At 58.0% G+C, this 15,525-nt stretch overlaps 1 protein-coding gene across 1 annotated transcript in view; it reads right to left on the reverse strand.

Moving 5' to 3' along the window:
- The window catches only part of PHKA1 (phosphorylase kinase regulatory subunit alpha 1), a 24,129-nt gene that overhangs the window by 6,517 nt on the left and 2,087 nt on the right, over nucleotides 1-15,525 (reverse strand). The window contains exons 2-25 of the mRNA XM_019473478.1: nucleotides 15,256-15,442; nucleotides 14,674-14,721; nucleotides 13,952-14,120; nucleotides 13,493-13,575; nucleotides 13,204-13,284; nucleotides 12,673-12,771; nucleotides 12,412-12,558; nucleotides 12,038-12,091; nucleotides 10,308-10,430; nucleotides 10,096-10,191; nucleotides 9,292-9,399; nucleotides 9,010-9,088; nucleotides 8,422-8,556; nucleotides 7,213-7,322; nucleotides 6,405-6,549; nucleotides 5,373-5,451; nucleotides 4,685-4,860; nucleotides 2,560-2,736; nucleotides 2,053-2,147; nucleotides 1,709-1,848; nucleotides 1,402-1,558; nucleotides 1,155-1,234; nucleotides 903-981; nucleotides 687-816 (exon numbers count right to left, since the gene is read on the reverse strand). Of these exons, the coding sequence (XP_019329023.1) occupies nucleotides 687-816; nucleotides 903-981; nucleotides 1,155-1,234; nucleotides 1,402-1,558; nucleotides 1,709-1,848; nucleotides 2,053-2,147; nucleotides 2,560-2,736; nucleotides 4,685-4,860; nucleotides 5,373-5,451; nucleotides 6,405-6,549; nucleotides 7,213-7,322; nucleotides 8,422-8,556; nucleotides 9,010-9,088; nucleotides 9,292-9,399; nucleotides 10,096-10,191; nucleotides 10,308-10,430; nucleotides 12,038-12,091; nucleotides 12,412-12,558; nucleotides 12,673-12,771; nucleotides 13,204-13,284; nucleotides 13,493-13,575; nucleotides 13,952-14,120; nucleotides 14,674-14,721; nucleotides 15,256-15,442 (2,777 nt within the window). The remainder of the gene's footprint in view (nucleotides 1-686; nucleotides 817-902; nucleotides 982-1,154; nucleotides 1,235-1,401; nucleotides 1,559-1,708; nucleotides 1,849-2,052; nucleotides 2,148-2,559; nucleotides 2,737-4,684; nucleotides 4,861-5,372; nucleotides 5,452-6,404; nucleotides 6,550-7,212; nucleotides 7,323-8,421; nucleotides 8,557-9,009; nucleotides 9,089-9,291; nucleotides 9,400-10,095; nucleotides 10,192-10,307; nucleotides 10,431-12,037; nucleotides 12,092-12,411; nucleotides 12,559-12,672; nucleotides 12,772-13,203; nucleotides 13,285-13,492; nucleotides 13,576-13,951; nucleotides 14,121-14,673; nucleotides 14,722-15,255; nucleotides 15,443-15,525) is intronic.

Raw genomic sequence — 15,525 nt, forward strand, 5'->3', positions numbered from 1 at the left:
GATGTTTTAGTTGTTGCTAGGTAGTGTTTACACTAGTCAAGGACTTTTTAGTTCCCCAGCTCTACCGGTTGCAGGTGCAGGGAGGGCTGGGAGGGGGGCACAGCCAGGACAGCTGACCCAAACTGGCCAAAGGGATATTCCATACCATGTGACGTCATGCTCAGTATATAAAGCTGGGGGAAGAAGAAGGAAGGGGGTGACGTTTGGAGTGATGGCGTTTGTCTTCCCAAGTAACCGTTATGCGTGATGGAGCCCTACTTTCCTGGAGATGGCTGAACACCTGCCTGCCCATGGGAAATAGTGAATGAATTCCTTGTTTTGCTTTGCTTGCGTGCACAGCTTTTGCTTTACCTATTAAACTGTCTTTATCTCAACCCACGAGTTTTCTCACTTTTACCCTTCCGATTCTCTTCCCCCATCCCACTGGGGGGGAGTGAGCGAGCGGCTGCATGGTGCTCAGTTGCTGACTGAGGTTAAACCACGACATGCCTGAATAGAGACTGCAGTGAAATCACCCGCCTGTGCTGCCCGAGAACAGTCCCAACTGCAGACCCTGGCACTTTCATGCAGGGTCTCGTCCTGGTGCTGAGCTGCCCATTTTTAACTGCACTTCGCCTTCCTGGCTGACAGGGCCCCAAGCATCTCAGCACCCACCCCAGCCAGGGCACCGTCCCTGCTGCACATACCTGAGCAGTGCAGGGAGTGTGCCAGCTCCGTTGCCATCACCTGGATGATGAGTCCAATGCGGATGCGGAACATCTCAGCGAAGAGTGTGGGCTGTGTGCGTATGTACATGGCCAAGTACACCATGATCTCCTGGAGGGGAAGAGGCAGATCACCCCACTGCTGCTCGCCAGGGCAGACACCCAGCTGCGGGGTCCCCCGCTGCCCCGGCCCCTCACCTGGGTGAGGATGGACACACTGAGGTTCTTCTCACTGGCTTCATCAATGAGGCGAACGAGCTCCTCATAGGGGATAGGGCTGAGGAGGGAACGAACGGCAGAGCAGGTGAGAGACAGTAGAGCAAGCCCTGCATCCCTCCTGGTCTGTACAGCCCAGAGGGGAGATACAGGCTGGGGACAGCCACCCAAAGCCGCAGGCTCACATCCAGCCCCAGCCCAGCACACGTGGGGAGGGAAAGGTACCACACTCACGTGGAGATTGTCTTCTCGCGTGGCTCTGGGGGCAGCCCCACCGTCAAGTGCTTCTGGTGAGACAGGAGGTCAGTGCAGGCCTGGGGACAGAAAGGGTCACCCCAGGCATCACCAACAGCTCAGGGGTTGGGGCCTCAGCACAAGGCAGAGGGAGACAGAGCTGATGCAGCCACAGTTCGCCTGCCCACTCTGCTGCCTCCTCCCTGACGGACCTCGGCCCACTAGAGGCCAGCTGCATGGTTGTTACCTCATCCAGAGCTTCCACCTTCTTCTTGAGGATGCCAGAGATGTAGCGGATCAGGGCCCACTGGCGCGTGTTCCCCACCCGCATGTACAGCTCAGTGAGGAGCTCCTCAACAGTGGGGCCAGGCTCGCTATCAAGCCCCGTGTGCCACTTGGGCCCCCTGCAGTAAAGGAGATGCCGAGTTATAGCCAGCATTTTGCCCTGCGGCAGCTCCCTGGCAGCCCCCAGGCTTTGCGGGTTGGGATGCATGCATGGCTGCGCCAGCCCTCTCTCTGCTCAGTGAGCCAGCAGAACTTGGAGCTCATCATACTTGAGGATGTGAAGCATGTAGAGGATGTCCGCTTGCTCCTGCAGCGTGGGGCAGATGCGCAGCTGGTCCACCAGTGCCTTGCAGTCCATGTTGCCATCCTCATCACGGGGCAGGCTCATCTCTGCATAGAGTGTGTGGCTCTGGGGGAAGGGAGACCCACACTTCTGGTTAGCATTGCCAGCACCCTGCACCAAGTGCGGTCTGGTTATGGAGCCAAGACCAATCACCCATGGATATTGCCCCTCGCCAAACACCAAGCTTTTCCCATGCAGCCCTGCAAGGACCCTCTGCCTCCAGCTGAAAGGATGGCACTGTTTGGCCAGTCTGGGAGGGACAGGGCTCACCTTGCCATCCACGTTGTGCTGGTGAGGTGAACTCAGCAGCTTGACCGACTGCTGGGATGCCTGGAAGATCTTGCTGGGGACATACATCCCAACATCTAGAAGAAAGCCAAGGTTGGTGCAGACACTTCTCAACCCCAACCACCACTGCTGTGCCCCAAACCACCTCACATCTGACACTCTGCTCCCCCAGCAGCCCCTGCAGAGAAGTCGGCTATGGGAGAAGCAGCCCCTGCCCACCCAGTTAGGGGAAGGCCATGGGGAGCTGCCATCCCTTATCATTCAGCAGTTTCCACGAGGACTGCACAGGCACGAACTCCAAGATACTCCAAGGCAGGACTAACATGATGGACATAATGTGCCTTTGCCCAGGCAAAGGCTGGGTTGCTCTGCAGTCCATGGCACGCTCCCCTGGGGCCTCCAGCATCACACAGCTGGGAAAGCTCCCAAAGCACCTCAGCCTCACCCCCGGGCTCGAGCAAAGGTGCTGAGGGTGCTGGAGTTACTCACTCTGGACATGAAGGTCCTTGGCCTTGGAAGCCAGGGACATGAGGTCACGGGTGGTGTGGACAGCAGCCCGGAAACGGCTCAGCCCTCCCCGCTGGGCAGTGGGAGGGAGGTTCGACTGGGGAACTGTGCGCTGCAGCAGGTGGTCCAAGTACTGAGCAACTTCATCGTATGTGTCCGCTGGAAGGGGAGGCAGAAGCGGGGGGGTTCAGCCACTTTGTGCTGGGGCATCCCCAGACCCCGGAGAGCTCCCCAGCTGTGCCTTGGCAAGGGCAAAGCTTTGCTGGCTGCACAAAGTGACAATATGGGGCTAGTGCTGGCAGCCAGATGGACAGATGGACAGTGCCAGCAGCCGGGCTCACAAAGCACAGCAGTTGCGGCACCCCTGTTCCTGCACTACTCTGCTGCCTGGGACATTGGCTGCCAGCTGGGGCCAAACTTGGGCTCCCCCCGAGTCCCACCTGGACAAAGGAAGCAATGGGGCTGCAGCGTGTCTGGTCCAAGCCTCTGCAAGGACAGCAGAGTCCTGCTCAAACCCCACGGTGAAACCCTTGCGCTCTGTCCCTCCAGGGAAGAAGGGGAGGCACAGCCAGGGACAGCCTGTCCAAGCAGAGACCGCTTAGGAGCACCCCAGCACAGCAAGGGCCTCATCCAAGCAGGACACCAGCACAGGAGCAAGGCAGGGTGGGTTTTGCAACAGTTATTTCTAATTAGAAATTACCAGTTATTTCTAATTAGGAGTTAGAGGAGGAGTTACAGCTCCTGCCTTGCTCTTTGCCCAGCCTCCATTGCTCCCAATGCCACATTGGGAGCTCCAGAGCCACCGCTTGCTAACTGCGGAACGGAGGAGGGTGCTCAAGAGGCCACGTCTCTGCTCAGCCAGGAGATATCAGTGCTGCCCAGCAGTGAGGGGGATGCCCCATGCCAAGGCAATGCAATACAACACAGAGTTATCAATGCACTTCCAGCCAGTGGGCCAGGGCAAAGCCTTGCTGCTCTCCAGCTGGCAGACAAGCTCCATGGTGTCGCCCCCCAGGAGGTGAGCTGCAGACTGCATCTGAGGCCAACAGCACGGCATCCCCTTTCCACACCTGGTGGGGATGCCCTGTGCCAGCACCTGAAGGCTTGGCTGGAGGAGTCCCCCAGACATTAGGCTTGAGAACATCATCCTGCCTGGCTGCAGCATCTGACCACAGAAAAAAAACCTTAAAATTGAGCATCTTCTAGCTGCTGTAGAGAGGACAGACAGGCCCGGTCTCCCATTGGGGCTGGGGGGAAGCAGACACCTTGGAGAAGCCCAGGTGCAGCCTGCAAGAAGACCACAGGCAAAGGGAGAGGAGGGCAAGAGAAATAAGTATTCAGAGACACAGCAGTGCAAACATTGGCTACAGGAGCAGCAGAGGCAGAGCAGACTGATGGGAAGGCTGGGAAGATGGCCAACACTAGGTCACGCAGGAGGAGAATGCACCCAGGCCTGCTTGCAAGGGGAGCAGCAAAACTTGCACCTCACCATGGTCTCAGAACAAGGTGCTGTGATGGGCCAAGGCCCTCTCAGGCACCCTATCCACAGCAGCAAGGCCTCAATTTGGCACCCACTGGAGCACTCTGCCCATGGAGGGTCAAAGGCTTTGGGAAAAAAACACTCAGATTGCTTGGGGACATAGTGGCTCTTCCCCACCATCTCAGGCACTGTACCATCACTTTCTGCACTGTCACTTGTGCACCAAAGATCCTCAGTCAAATCTCCCAAGTGGAGGCAGGTTGCCGAGCCTTTGTCTCTTCCCCATGCAACAGCCTATGAAGGTCGGAGCGGCTCGTTCCAGAGTGTCCTCCGTGCTCTCCACGACCATGTCCACCAGCCTCAGCCCTGTCTGGCTGGGAAACCCCTCTGGCGAGGGGGCTACAACAGCTGCATCAATTCACCCAGTCCCACCCCACTGGTGTCACCATGAGTGTCACCCAGACAAGGTTAATTGATGGAGGGTCAGATGGGAGCAGAAACATGGTGAAAACCCAAATGTAGGAAGAACACAGTGGCAGACGCTGGCAGGTAGGTTGGGTATTATGGGTTTATGGGCGAGTTTAGCATTTGCCACACCACAGCAGCGACTGGCCTGTTCCCCCTTACCATCCTCTGCTATCTGCAAGCCATGCAGCCACTCCTCGGCGTGTAGCTCCTCAAAGCTGTCAATGCTGAGCTCGTAACTCTCGGCAAAGACCTTACCCTCTGGCCCAGGGTCCATAAAGCTGAGGTGCGTTCGGCACGACGTTGTCAGGAACTCCGACAACTTACCCGTCTGGATCCTGGGCGAGAGGAGGGGAGATCACAGAGAGGAAGGGGGAGGCAATACCCTTGGCTTTGCCTCCTGGATCCAGGGCAGGCCCTTCGGCAAGGAGAGATGCACTTGCCCAGGAATGTACACATGCCCCAGTGCCTGCTTTAGCTGCCTGCAACTCCTCCAGCCATAGGTGGGCATAGAAGGGCTGCCCAAAAGCTATTAGAGGGATCCTGCAGCCATGGGTTTAATGGCATGAAGAGGTATTATATATCTCTTCAGAGATATTATATCGACGGTTGGACTCGATCTTAGAGGTCTTTTCCAACCTTAATGATTCTATGATTCTATATGTCCTCTCTTGCATCTCTGTTGGGATTGTAGCCCTGGGGTGCACTTACAGCCTAGCACACCCCAATGTATCCTCCACAGCTTGTTCCCCAACAGCCGACGCTCAGGCCCAGCAGGTACCCTCATAACCAGGCTCTTGGAGGCCACCAGCCCTCTCCCCTCCTGTGCACCCCAGGAAGCTGTGCTCACCTTGCGCCACCGAAATACCCATCCTGCAGCTTCCGCAGCGTTGCCAGCACTGTGGGGTGCACGCTGCTGCCAGTTTCATCTGTTGGGGACAGAGACACAGGCAGTCAGGCTCTCCTGCTCAAACAGGCTCCCAGAAGGTAACACAGGGCCAGGTGGGCATTCAGACACACAAAGCACCATGGCATCGGCCAGACCCTTGCTTTGGGGTGCACAGCCAGGCTGTGGCACCAAAAGCACCACCCAAAAAGGGAAATTCAGGACTCTCCAGGCTGGGTTCCAGCAAAGCCAGGCCAAGACACACTCCAGGCTCTTGGGATTTCACCCTGGGCTGAAGCCAACAGTAGCAGACAGCAGCACCCAAACAGCCCCCTGCTCTGTCCCTGGCTTTCACACGAAGCAGTGGAGGGGGTGCTGCTGTCAGGGGCAGAAGACACCACAGCAAAGAACATGCTCAAGACACTAAGGGGATTTCAAGTACACAAGGAGAGCCAAAAAGGCCTGAAAGCAGAACAGAGTCCCTTCCCTGCACCAGGCTCATGGGGAAGCTGTGAGCTGCTCTAGAGAAGCCAGTTTTGCTCTGTGCCATTGCACAGCTGTGCTCCTTCTGGCTTGCTGTTTTCCCCTCCCTGTGGTCTAGGAAAGCCTTTAGCAGGTGGTTAGTCTTAGTGAAGGGTCAAGACGCAGGAAGAGCGCCAAGAACACTTTTACAGGGGGATTTTTTTTCGTCTTGCTCCCAAAAGGCCTCCCAACAAGCCTAGCTGCCCGGAGACTGAATACCTCCCTGCCAGCAAACGTCCCTTGAGCTGCAGGCACTAGTGCTTGGCAGGCAGCCCCACTAGCTACCAGGACAGCTGTCAACTCAGTGTGGCTCCTTTGAGCGGTAAGCTCTTTACAGGACACTACGGGCTGTTCCAGGCCCACCATGTCCCCATTACCAAGACGGTCCCACATCTGTCCACCCGCTTCCTCCTGCAGAGGCTGCTTCCCAGGGCTGCTCTAGCCAAACGCCTTGTGAGGCCGGAGGATCTATACCGAGCATGGTGTGGGAGATGGGGAAGGTGATGGTCGGCCGCCCAGTCATCCTCCAGCGGCTGCAGAGGTACGAGAGGTCCGTCCTCAGCATCTCCACAATCATCGTGTTGTCGAGAGCCAGGTAGAACTGCTGCTGGTCTATGAACTGCAAGGACAGGAGGAGACGTGAGTGACCCTTCCCACAGCCACCAGGTCCCTTTGGTGCCACCCACATCTTCCCACAGGCGCTCAGCCAGGCCAGCCACACAGTGCACCCAGGGAAGATGCTCCTTTGCACCGACAGCTCATCCCACCTTACCTGGTATGTGCCAGTACAGTCTAGCAAGGGACCCGCAACCCCCAGGGCAGCTACTGGCCACCAACAGCTACGAGGAGATAACGCTACAGCTCAGCAGCAGCATCACCCAGGCCCCACACAGCTGGTCCATGCTGTGCCTATCCCAAGTAAATACACACTTCCCACAGCACCAGGCTTGCAACCCTGCTCGTCCCTGCACCATGCCGGACAGAGGGATTCCTGTCCTGCCATCAGCCTCCTCCTGGTGTCCTTGTCAGGGTGAACAAAGAGATTTTCATCCAACACTGATCATCAGAAGGCTGAAACCATCTCCTCCCAGCACGCGCACAGCCAGGACCACCAACTCTGCTGCTTCACACCATGGAGCTGGGGCTGCTCCGCCCTCCCAGGCTGTTCAGAGGGTGTTGGGCCACCCCTGAGAATAACTGGAGCGCTCAGCAAGTGGAGAAACCTCCTGCCCAGTTCCAAATCGCATGACAGCTAGGAATGAGCCCGTGCAATGCCACCCACCTGCGGGGTAAAGGTAAAGATGTTCTTCCTGATGTTGTAGAGCTTGGAGGTCCCAAGGACGCCCATGTGCCGGTAGGGCCGTCCCGTCAGGCACATCTGCTTGTTGCGGCCTAGAGGGGCAAGAGGAGGAGGAGGTTTTAGTGCAAGCCTCCTCGTGAAAGGGGCTGCAGCAGCAAATAGAGACAGGCCCCTGTGCTACCAGCCAACAGGAAAAGACTGGTTTGTGGTTGGGGTACCCCAGGACCCTGCGTCAACCTGGCACAGCTCTAAGGGACAGTGGTACTCTGTCCCCCAGCCCTGCCCAGGGGGCTAGAGACACGCAGGCCCTCCCCAGGGACTCTTGCTGAAACAGGGACATACAGCCCGTCCTGACCTCCGCAACATTCCATACCTCCAAGTCTTTGGGGATGTCAGAAGCTGGGGCAGGTCCAGGGGTTCCCCCCTGCACAGGGCTGACTCCCCAAAGCTGACAGCTCTACCAGCGTTCCCGTTGTTCCTGGATTACTCCCAGAGCACAGGATGGTGCAGCAGCATTGCCCCTTGGTCATGTCAGCCCTGGCAGCTGCCAGGCTGCTCCCCTGCCCCCTCTGCCCATGTCACGCTTGGCCTTTTGGTGGCTTAAATTAGCCAGCGTGTGCAGCCTACAGTGGATCAGGTTTCTCCTTTGGTCCAAGCTGGGTCTCCAGCTCCTGCACAACAAGCCCCATGCCCAAGTGGTTGCGGTGTCAGGGAATGAGTGTGCAGAGCTCTGGAGCGCACCCTCCCCTCACACTCAGCCCTGCCAACCCTCCAACAACAGCCATCCTGCCTGAGCTACAGCCTGTCTCGGCCAGGGACTGCCAGGGGACCCCTCTCTGGGGTCTGGCCTGCCTCCCGCATTGAGATCCAGGCACAGGAACAAAAGCTGCCTCCTGCCCACACCAGGTCCATCCTGTATGGAACAGAGCCTCTGCCTGTCCCTAGGGTGACTGTGAAACTGCAATGCCAAAGCTTTATCCCTTTCAGAATCACCCTGAACAGCACTGCCTGCCACCCCAGTTCCCCTTGGACAGGAGTAGGTTTACCAGGCCCAGGAATGGGTGGCAGAGCCCTCATCAGCCAGGCAGAGAGCAGCAGGGCAGGACATCAGCACCTATAAGCAGGAGTGCCAGGGGACGGGACAGACCCTTCTGCGCCCCCTTTGCTGCAGGAGCAGGGAGCCCAGCTCACCCAGCCGGGTGTAGATGTGGCTGAGGATGCTAGCAGGCTGCACTCTGATGGGGTAGACATCTGCCACAGTCTCCACATTGATGTCCTCCTTCCTCAGGACAGCCTTGATCCCCTCCGTCTCTGCCAGGATGCACACTGTGGAGGGAGGAGGACAGGCTCAGTGCAGCAGGGGCACAAGGGTGTGACAGCACTGCCCCTGGCCTTCATGGACACATACAAGGTGCCACGTCACGTAGAGACAGCTGTCTGGGGTCCCTTTGGGAACCAGTTCCCACTGCAGAGGTCTGCCTTGCTCCTCCTAATACTCTCTACGCCCAAGCCTTCCCTGCTGAGCGGCAGGAGGACAGAACAGTTTTCAACCTCTCTGCAGAGGGGGCTGCAGCAGGTGATATTTCCCTGGGGCAACACAGGGTGGAGTGGAAGGACTTGCACCCCATCTTATACGCACCTTGCCAGGGCTGAGGTCTGGCTGCACCGGCAGCCACCCAGCAAGCAGAACCACCCCAGAGCCACCCCTGTGAATTCTGCATGGGCAGAGTTGCCAGGCCTGCCAGGCACAGGGGTTTGGGACTGGTCCTTTTCCCTCACCTTGGACCACCACATCGGGCTTGGGGACAGTCGCAAACCGGCGGTTGAGGGGGTCTATTTCACCAGGAGCTAGAAACCCCTGAGGAAAAAGAGGTATGAGGAGATGAACATTTCATGGGCAGGGTAGAACAGGTGATGCCTACGGACAGCCCACCTTTAAGAGGTCCTGAGGGATGGAGGTGACAACTTCCCCATGGTAGGTGGCTCAGGATGGCAGCATTTGCCCTTTCAGAGCTCAGAGCCTGACCCCACAGCCCTCCCCATCACCAGGGGTGACTGTACCTCAGCCATCAGGCAGCCCAGAATGTAGAGGGACTGCCCCCACATGAGCGGCAGCTTGCCCAGAGGTATCCTGTCCACAGTGCGGGGGTTCCTGTACTCCTCATCCACCTGGAAGACAAGCCAAGAGGTCAGGGAGGGATCCACAGACACAGGATGCTGAAGGAAGCATCATCATTGCATTTTGAAGTCCAGCAGTTTAAGGCTTCAAACAAGAGCCTACGAAAGCATTTGCCACAGAAGGTTCAAAACATCCTGGGCTACATTCCTCCCCTCTTCTTGTGATTGCCCCAGGCACCCGTGTCAGAACACAAATCAGCTGTTCAGACTACATTTGGGTTCCCAACACGGGCCATCCCACAGGAACAACTGACATGCCCCAGGAGCACCGGGGCGATGCTCTCGGATGCTGGCAGGGAGAGCATCTCTCCTATACCACCTGGGCACCAGGAGGCTGTTGCTCTCAGCCCAGGCCCACGCAAACACCCTCACCACTGAACGGGAGCTCAGCACAACCTCCTCAGCCCAGGTCCACGTGTCCTGAGCTCTCAGAGAACTCTGACTCCAGGCCAGCAGACTGTCAGCAAAGCACCCTTGTGTATGGGGGCAAGAAATGCTTTGGGGAAAAAAAAAGCAGTTTATTTATCCAACATGGTTTTATAACAGCTCCAAGCCACGCTTTTTCTACATGGGATTTCCATGCATGTACTGTGCTGCTTTACTAACGATTTGGGTTAATAAGCAGTTAAAACCTAATTATCTGGTAATGAGACATTCCTGCTCCCACCATAGCTCAGGACTGCTCACCTTATCCAGTGGGACGCTGTACAGCTCTGGCACCAGGCGCACCCCGTTCTTCCCCTTGATGAGAACCCCCTCAAGGGCTTCCCGGTACTCCTGCACCTGAGGAGAGAGGAGAGGGGATCTGCCCCCAGTCATGGCTCCCTGCATCCTTCCCCCACACACCTCCCTTGCCAGGGGCTTCTTTCCACCGGCCCGGCAGGTCCTGCCTCCCTTACCTGCTCCATGTTTCCGCTGAAAATCCCATCAATGATCAAGTACGCCCAGAAGAGAGGCCACTCGCACTCGATGTTCTCAAACAGCTTCAGCTCAGCAGGTTCGTAGTAGAGGCGGTTGGGGTCCTGCAGGGAGGGCGTGACAGCAAGGCAGGTGGTGGGTGGCAGGATCCCCTCAAACTGACAGGGCTTCTACTCCTCCCGAGACCCCAGCCTCAAATGCCCTCCCAGTCCTCCTCTGTGTATGATGGCTGAGACAGAGCCAAAAAGCAGTTTCACCTCCAGGCTATGTCCTTTCCATCAGACATCCCCTCCCAAGCCCTCTGCACTGATGCCGAAGGGACTCACCCTTCCTGGGCAAAGGGAGCCTACCCAGTCTTGTACAACAGCACAACATCCCCCTCACTGCACTGGGGACACCTGTGTCCTCTTCGCCTTGCCTGCTCTGCCCCAGCCCCTCAGCACCTGCCCCCTCCAGCATCACCAAGCTGGCCCAGCTGGGTGTGAGGGCTTGGGCTGGTCACACAGGGCCAGAGCGCAGGGTCCCTCCTGCCATTTGGTGCAACTGTGAGTCTGACACAAGGGAAGTGGTCAGGACGGAGAGCTGCCTTCACCGAATCCTCCCATCCCAGATGTGTGTGGTGTAGTGCCCCAAGGGACCTATGCTCAACCCTCCCTTCTAACTGCTTTAACTCTGTTTGCTACAGAGAAGGTATAGAGCTGGCCTTAGTAGACTATCAGGCAGAGAGGACAGCAGGGACAGAGAGAGCAGACGTTTTCTATAGTGCCTGCACACCGGCCACAAGCTCCCAAACTCCCATTTGACTCCAGCCAGCTGCAGTGCCTCTGCAGGCAATGCTGCCCTTCCCGTGCCTTGCAGCTCCCCAGAAGTAATCCACAGGTTTGCACACTGGCAAAGCTCATGAGCACTGGGAAAGTTGGACTGGAGATGCTGCTGCTCTTCTCTGACTCTAGAGAGATACAGCCACACACACTGCCTATTATGGTCAGGTCTGAAGAGGAGCAGCAGAGGAGAAGAATTTAGAGGCACTCATGCCCAAAGGAGCCCCACCAGGTTAGGGGCCCAACAGCCAGTGATGATTTAAGAGCCTCCAACTACCATTTCCTGGTTCTGTGGTTATCAAGTGCAATTGTTGCTTATAAAATTTTTGTTTTCCCTCCCCAAAGCAGCAGAAGAAAGTCTCCACTTGCTCCACTGAGAGCCAAGTGTGGCGGTCCACACGCTGCCTGCTGTCCCGGGAGAGGCAGAAGCAGCTTTGTGACCTCCAGTGCTGCCGCAGAGCCGAGGCCGTCAGGAAGGAGCACTGCACAGTCACCTTCACAGGCCTCCAGCCCTCGCTCAGGGCTTGTGCAGGCCTGGGAGAGCCAGAGAAAGAGCCTACCTCGACAGGGCTCCCACACAGGGCAGTGGTCCCATCTTCCCCCAGCCTAAGAGATACACAACACCACTAGGTCCCAAGATGCGGGCAGAGCCAGCCTCTGCCCATCTGCTAGGGGCGTGGGTGGGACATACCACCTTTGCAATGGGCTCTTGCATTTTGGGAAGCCTTGCCCAGACCCATCACACTGCCTGGGGCTACTGAGGGCTCTCATCTTCCCAGTGCTCCTCACCACAGCCTTTGTGCTGCACGCAGGGGGGCTGCAAACGCAACCCAGGGCAGCTGCTGCTTGGCACTCAAATTCTGGCAGGTGGCAGGGCTGGGGACACTTACCTCTTTGGGGGTCCTGTATCCATCCCGAAGGAAGCGGCAGCAGCCATAGCGCCCCTGGAAGGGATGGAAAGAGGTGCTGAGCAGAAGGCACAGCATGAGATACCTTGTACCTTCAATGCAGAAGCGTGGGGGGGGTCTCCTCCAGCCAAATACCCCCTCACTCACTCACCTAGTGCTCAGGCACCACGATCACAGCCTAAGGCCACAGCACACAGGACTGTTTCTTTGCACACCCTTGCCACAGCTCATGGAGACTGGGAGAGGACATGCCCCAGCACCCCCTCCTCGAGCACGTTTTTGGGGAGAAAAGGGCTACAACAGTTTCGACTGCAGCTATCTCCCAGGAAGGGCAAGACAAGGGCAGAGCCGCTCACCTGCAGCTTCGTGATGATCTCTTGCTTGGTGATTTCCACCAGCTCGCTGTCCTCCACAGCGAATGCTGGGTAGGAGATGACAGAGAGCACGCTGGCGTCCACCTCCTTGGATGTGGATGCCCTGGGCAGCATCGAGTGGAGGATGGACTGGGCGAAGGGGAAGGAGGGGTGGTTAGGTTGCCAGGCCGGGAATTGTTCACACCGCAACCCCAGCAGATCACAGTTCATCCTGCAATGGTGTAAAGCCCATGCAGGTCTCACCTGGCAGTGCTGCACCTCATCTGACAGCACCCGTATCACCGACTGTGGGCCTCCCCTTGCTCCAAAGAGATCCAGCTCATCCAGTGCCTCCAGAGCAGCCTGCAAGCAGGGCAAGACCCAAAGCAGCAAGTCCTCCACCACGCTGCTCATCTGTAAGAGCTCTCACCCTGTACCAGCCCCTCTGTGTAACGCGCTGCCCAAATTTAAATGAATTTAAACCCTGCTGTGGCTGCAGAGTGCCCCTGGTCAGAACGTGACCACATCTCCAAAGCCACAGGTAGCCAGACATCAACAGGGCCCTGGACATTTCTGCCACACCCCCCAATTAATTTCTCACTCCCAGTTCAGGCAAAACTCAGGCAAGAGGAGCGCAGTTTTATCCCAGCACACAAGGAGAAAGGTCTTCCTCCCCAGCCCCCTGCATGGGACATTGAGCCTCACTAGTTCAACATGCCCAGCCTTCCCTGTAAAAAACCAGCACGGGGCCACCGGTGCTCCCCAGCACCCACCCAGCACCTCTCCCCAGCTCACCTTGGCCATGCCGACGGAGCTAGCATTCAACTCAGTGATGCCCTGGTTCGTCTTGTCCCCACGCTCCCATATCCCGAAGTCCTGCGCAGATGCAGTGGAACGTTGGAGCAGGCAGCGGTTCACAGCACACCCAGAAAGCCTTCAAATCCCACCCATCGGTGGTGCTCCCAGCAGGCGCTGTGGGACTCCGCCCCCCGGGGCTCAGGAGGAACCCACAGCTGCCCCTAGACACCAGCCCACCACCTGCACCCCCAGGGCACGCTCCCCTTCCCCAGAACGGGCTACCCACCGCGGTTTTGTAGGCTGTTTCAATGTAGAACACAAGGTTCTGGATAAAGTTGACTTCATCCAGGCTGTGAATTATGTGGAGGCCTGAAGCAGGGGGAGGAATTCACATTAGTCGCTCCAAGCCCACAGGCATCCCTAGGAAGTGGCTGCAGTAACCCAGGCCAGACCCCTCCCTCCTCACTGCACACCTGCCCCGCGGGAGCCACATCCTGGCTGGCTCCCATCACCACTCCCACCCCCCTGCAGCAGCTCTGGGGCTTCAGGCAAATGAGGGCTCTTAGAGAGATGAACATCGAGGAACCCAAATCCACCTTGGGTGCTGTGAGCGTAAGAAAACAGTGAGGTCGGGGAGGCCATTGCAGCAGCTTGGCACCCAGGAAGCTGCACCCAAACTAAGAACGTGGAAAGCCCTGGAGATCAGCATGCACAAAGCTGAAATGGTATCCCCCAACAGCATTACCTGAGGCCGTCATTTGCGCCAGCATGAGCAGGTAGAGGGAGGTGGCATCCATCTGTAGGTGACCCCACTCCTGGTCCCCCACCACGGTGGCACAGGTGTGGGTGTTGTACTTGGCATGCAGGCAGTCCCTGGTGCTCTGGCTGTACTTGAATGCCTCCACCTTGTCCACCTTGAGAAGGGCAAAGAGATGTGGAGATTCATCAAACCCTGTCTCCAGAGAAGTTTGGCAGCCCCAGAGCCAAGGGCTGCTCCATGCCATCAGCCCAGCATGTGGAGCTGTGCCTGGCAGGGCAGAAATCCTACAGTCCCCAGGCTGAGCCCCTCCATGCACCAAGGCATTGAGTGCAGCCTCACATGCCACCCTAGCAGAGGGCTGCAGCCGTGGAGGGCCCACAGTCACAGTTGAACCACATGGAAAGAAAAGGGTCATCCCAAATGTCCTCAGGGAGAAGAGCTACAGAGTCCCAGCACCAGCCAGGCCACAAGACAGGGAGCAGCTGGCAAAGGCTCCACTAGCCACCAGCCCACAGCACTGGGGCTTCCATCATACCAGGGACAGATGCCAAGTCAGAGCTTATTTCAAGACTTCCTGGAAGGGGGCCTTCCCTCTGCTCATCAGGGAAGGCTGAGGAGAGCTGGCACAGCTGGGACCAACAGTCTTTGTGGCAGAGCTGGGCTTTGAGGAGACCACTCAACTGTCGGAGACACTCCCCAGCCCCTACCTGTCTCATCATGCACTGGAGCAGCCCCCGCATCAGCTTCACCACACTCTGCAGGAACAAGCAAAACAGCCTCGTTAATCCCCATGCAGCTAGGAAAAGCCCTGACTCAGGATCAGCTGGCTGCTGACCTTTGCAGGGCTGTAACCAGAGCCTCTGCTCACATTTCCATGGTCCCTGCTCCCTAGGCAATAGCAGCGGGAAGCAAGATTTCTTGGCTTGCCAGCAAGGCCGAGCTGCTGTGCTGTGCAGAGGGATGGAGGGCACAGCTGCAGGACGCAGCTCCCCAGCCCTTGGGAGAAGTGCTGCATCCCCAGGTCACCACAGAGCCAGAGGGCTGGACCCTCCAGCTGGGTTCCAGCACACGCTGGGAAAAGCAGGCTCTGACATCCCTTCCTATTGCCCCCCTGCGCTTGGGGACAGCCTTGTTCCTGTCTTCACCACACAGCCTTTCGTGGCCTTTCGGCCAGAGAGCCGTGCCGTGCCAAAAGCAAACCAGCCGAGAGGTGACAGACGGCTCCTCGGTACCACCGGCCACGCTGGGACGGCCGGCACGGGCCCTCCCTCCCGCCGGCTCCCTCCTACCTGCTCCAGCTCGTAGGCCTTGGCCTTGTCCTCGTCGCGGTCGGCATTCTTGCGGTAGGCCAGGCCCAGCCCCCAGACGGCCAGGATGCTGTAGACGTTGTCCCGGACCCAGGCATCCCGGTGGTCGGCGCTGGCGTCCGTGACCGCGTCCTGCGGAGGGGGGACACACCGAGGGGCCGCGGCCCCCCTTCCCAGTTAACTCCGCCTGACCCGGCCTGTGGGGCCAGGCGGCGGTTCCCCAGGCCCAGGGGCCGGCGGGGCGCACCGGGG

The sequence above is a fragment of the Aptenodytes forsteri genome, unplaced genomic scaffold (assembly GCF_000699145.1).
Source record: "Aptenodytes forsteri isolate BGI_AS27 unplaced genomic scaffold, ASM69914v1 Scaffold455, whole genome shotgun sequence".
Taxonomy (NCBI): domain Eukaryota; kingdom Metazoa; phylum Chordata; class Aves; order Sphenisciformes; family Spheniscidae; genus Aptenodytes; species Aptenodytes forsteri.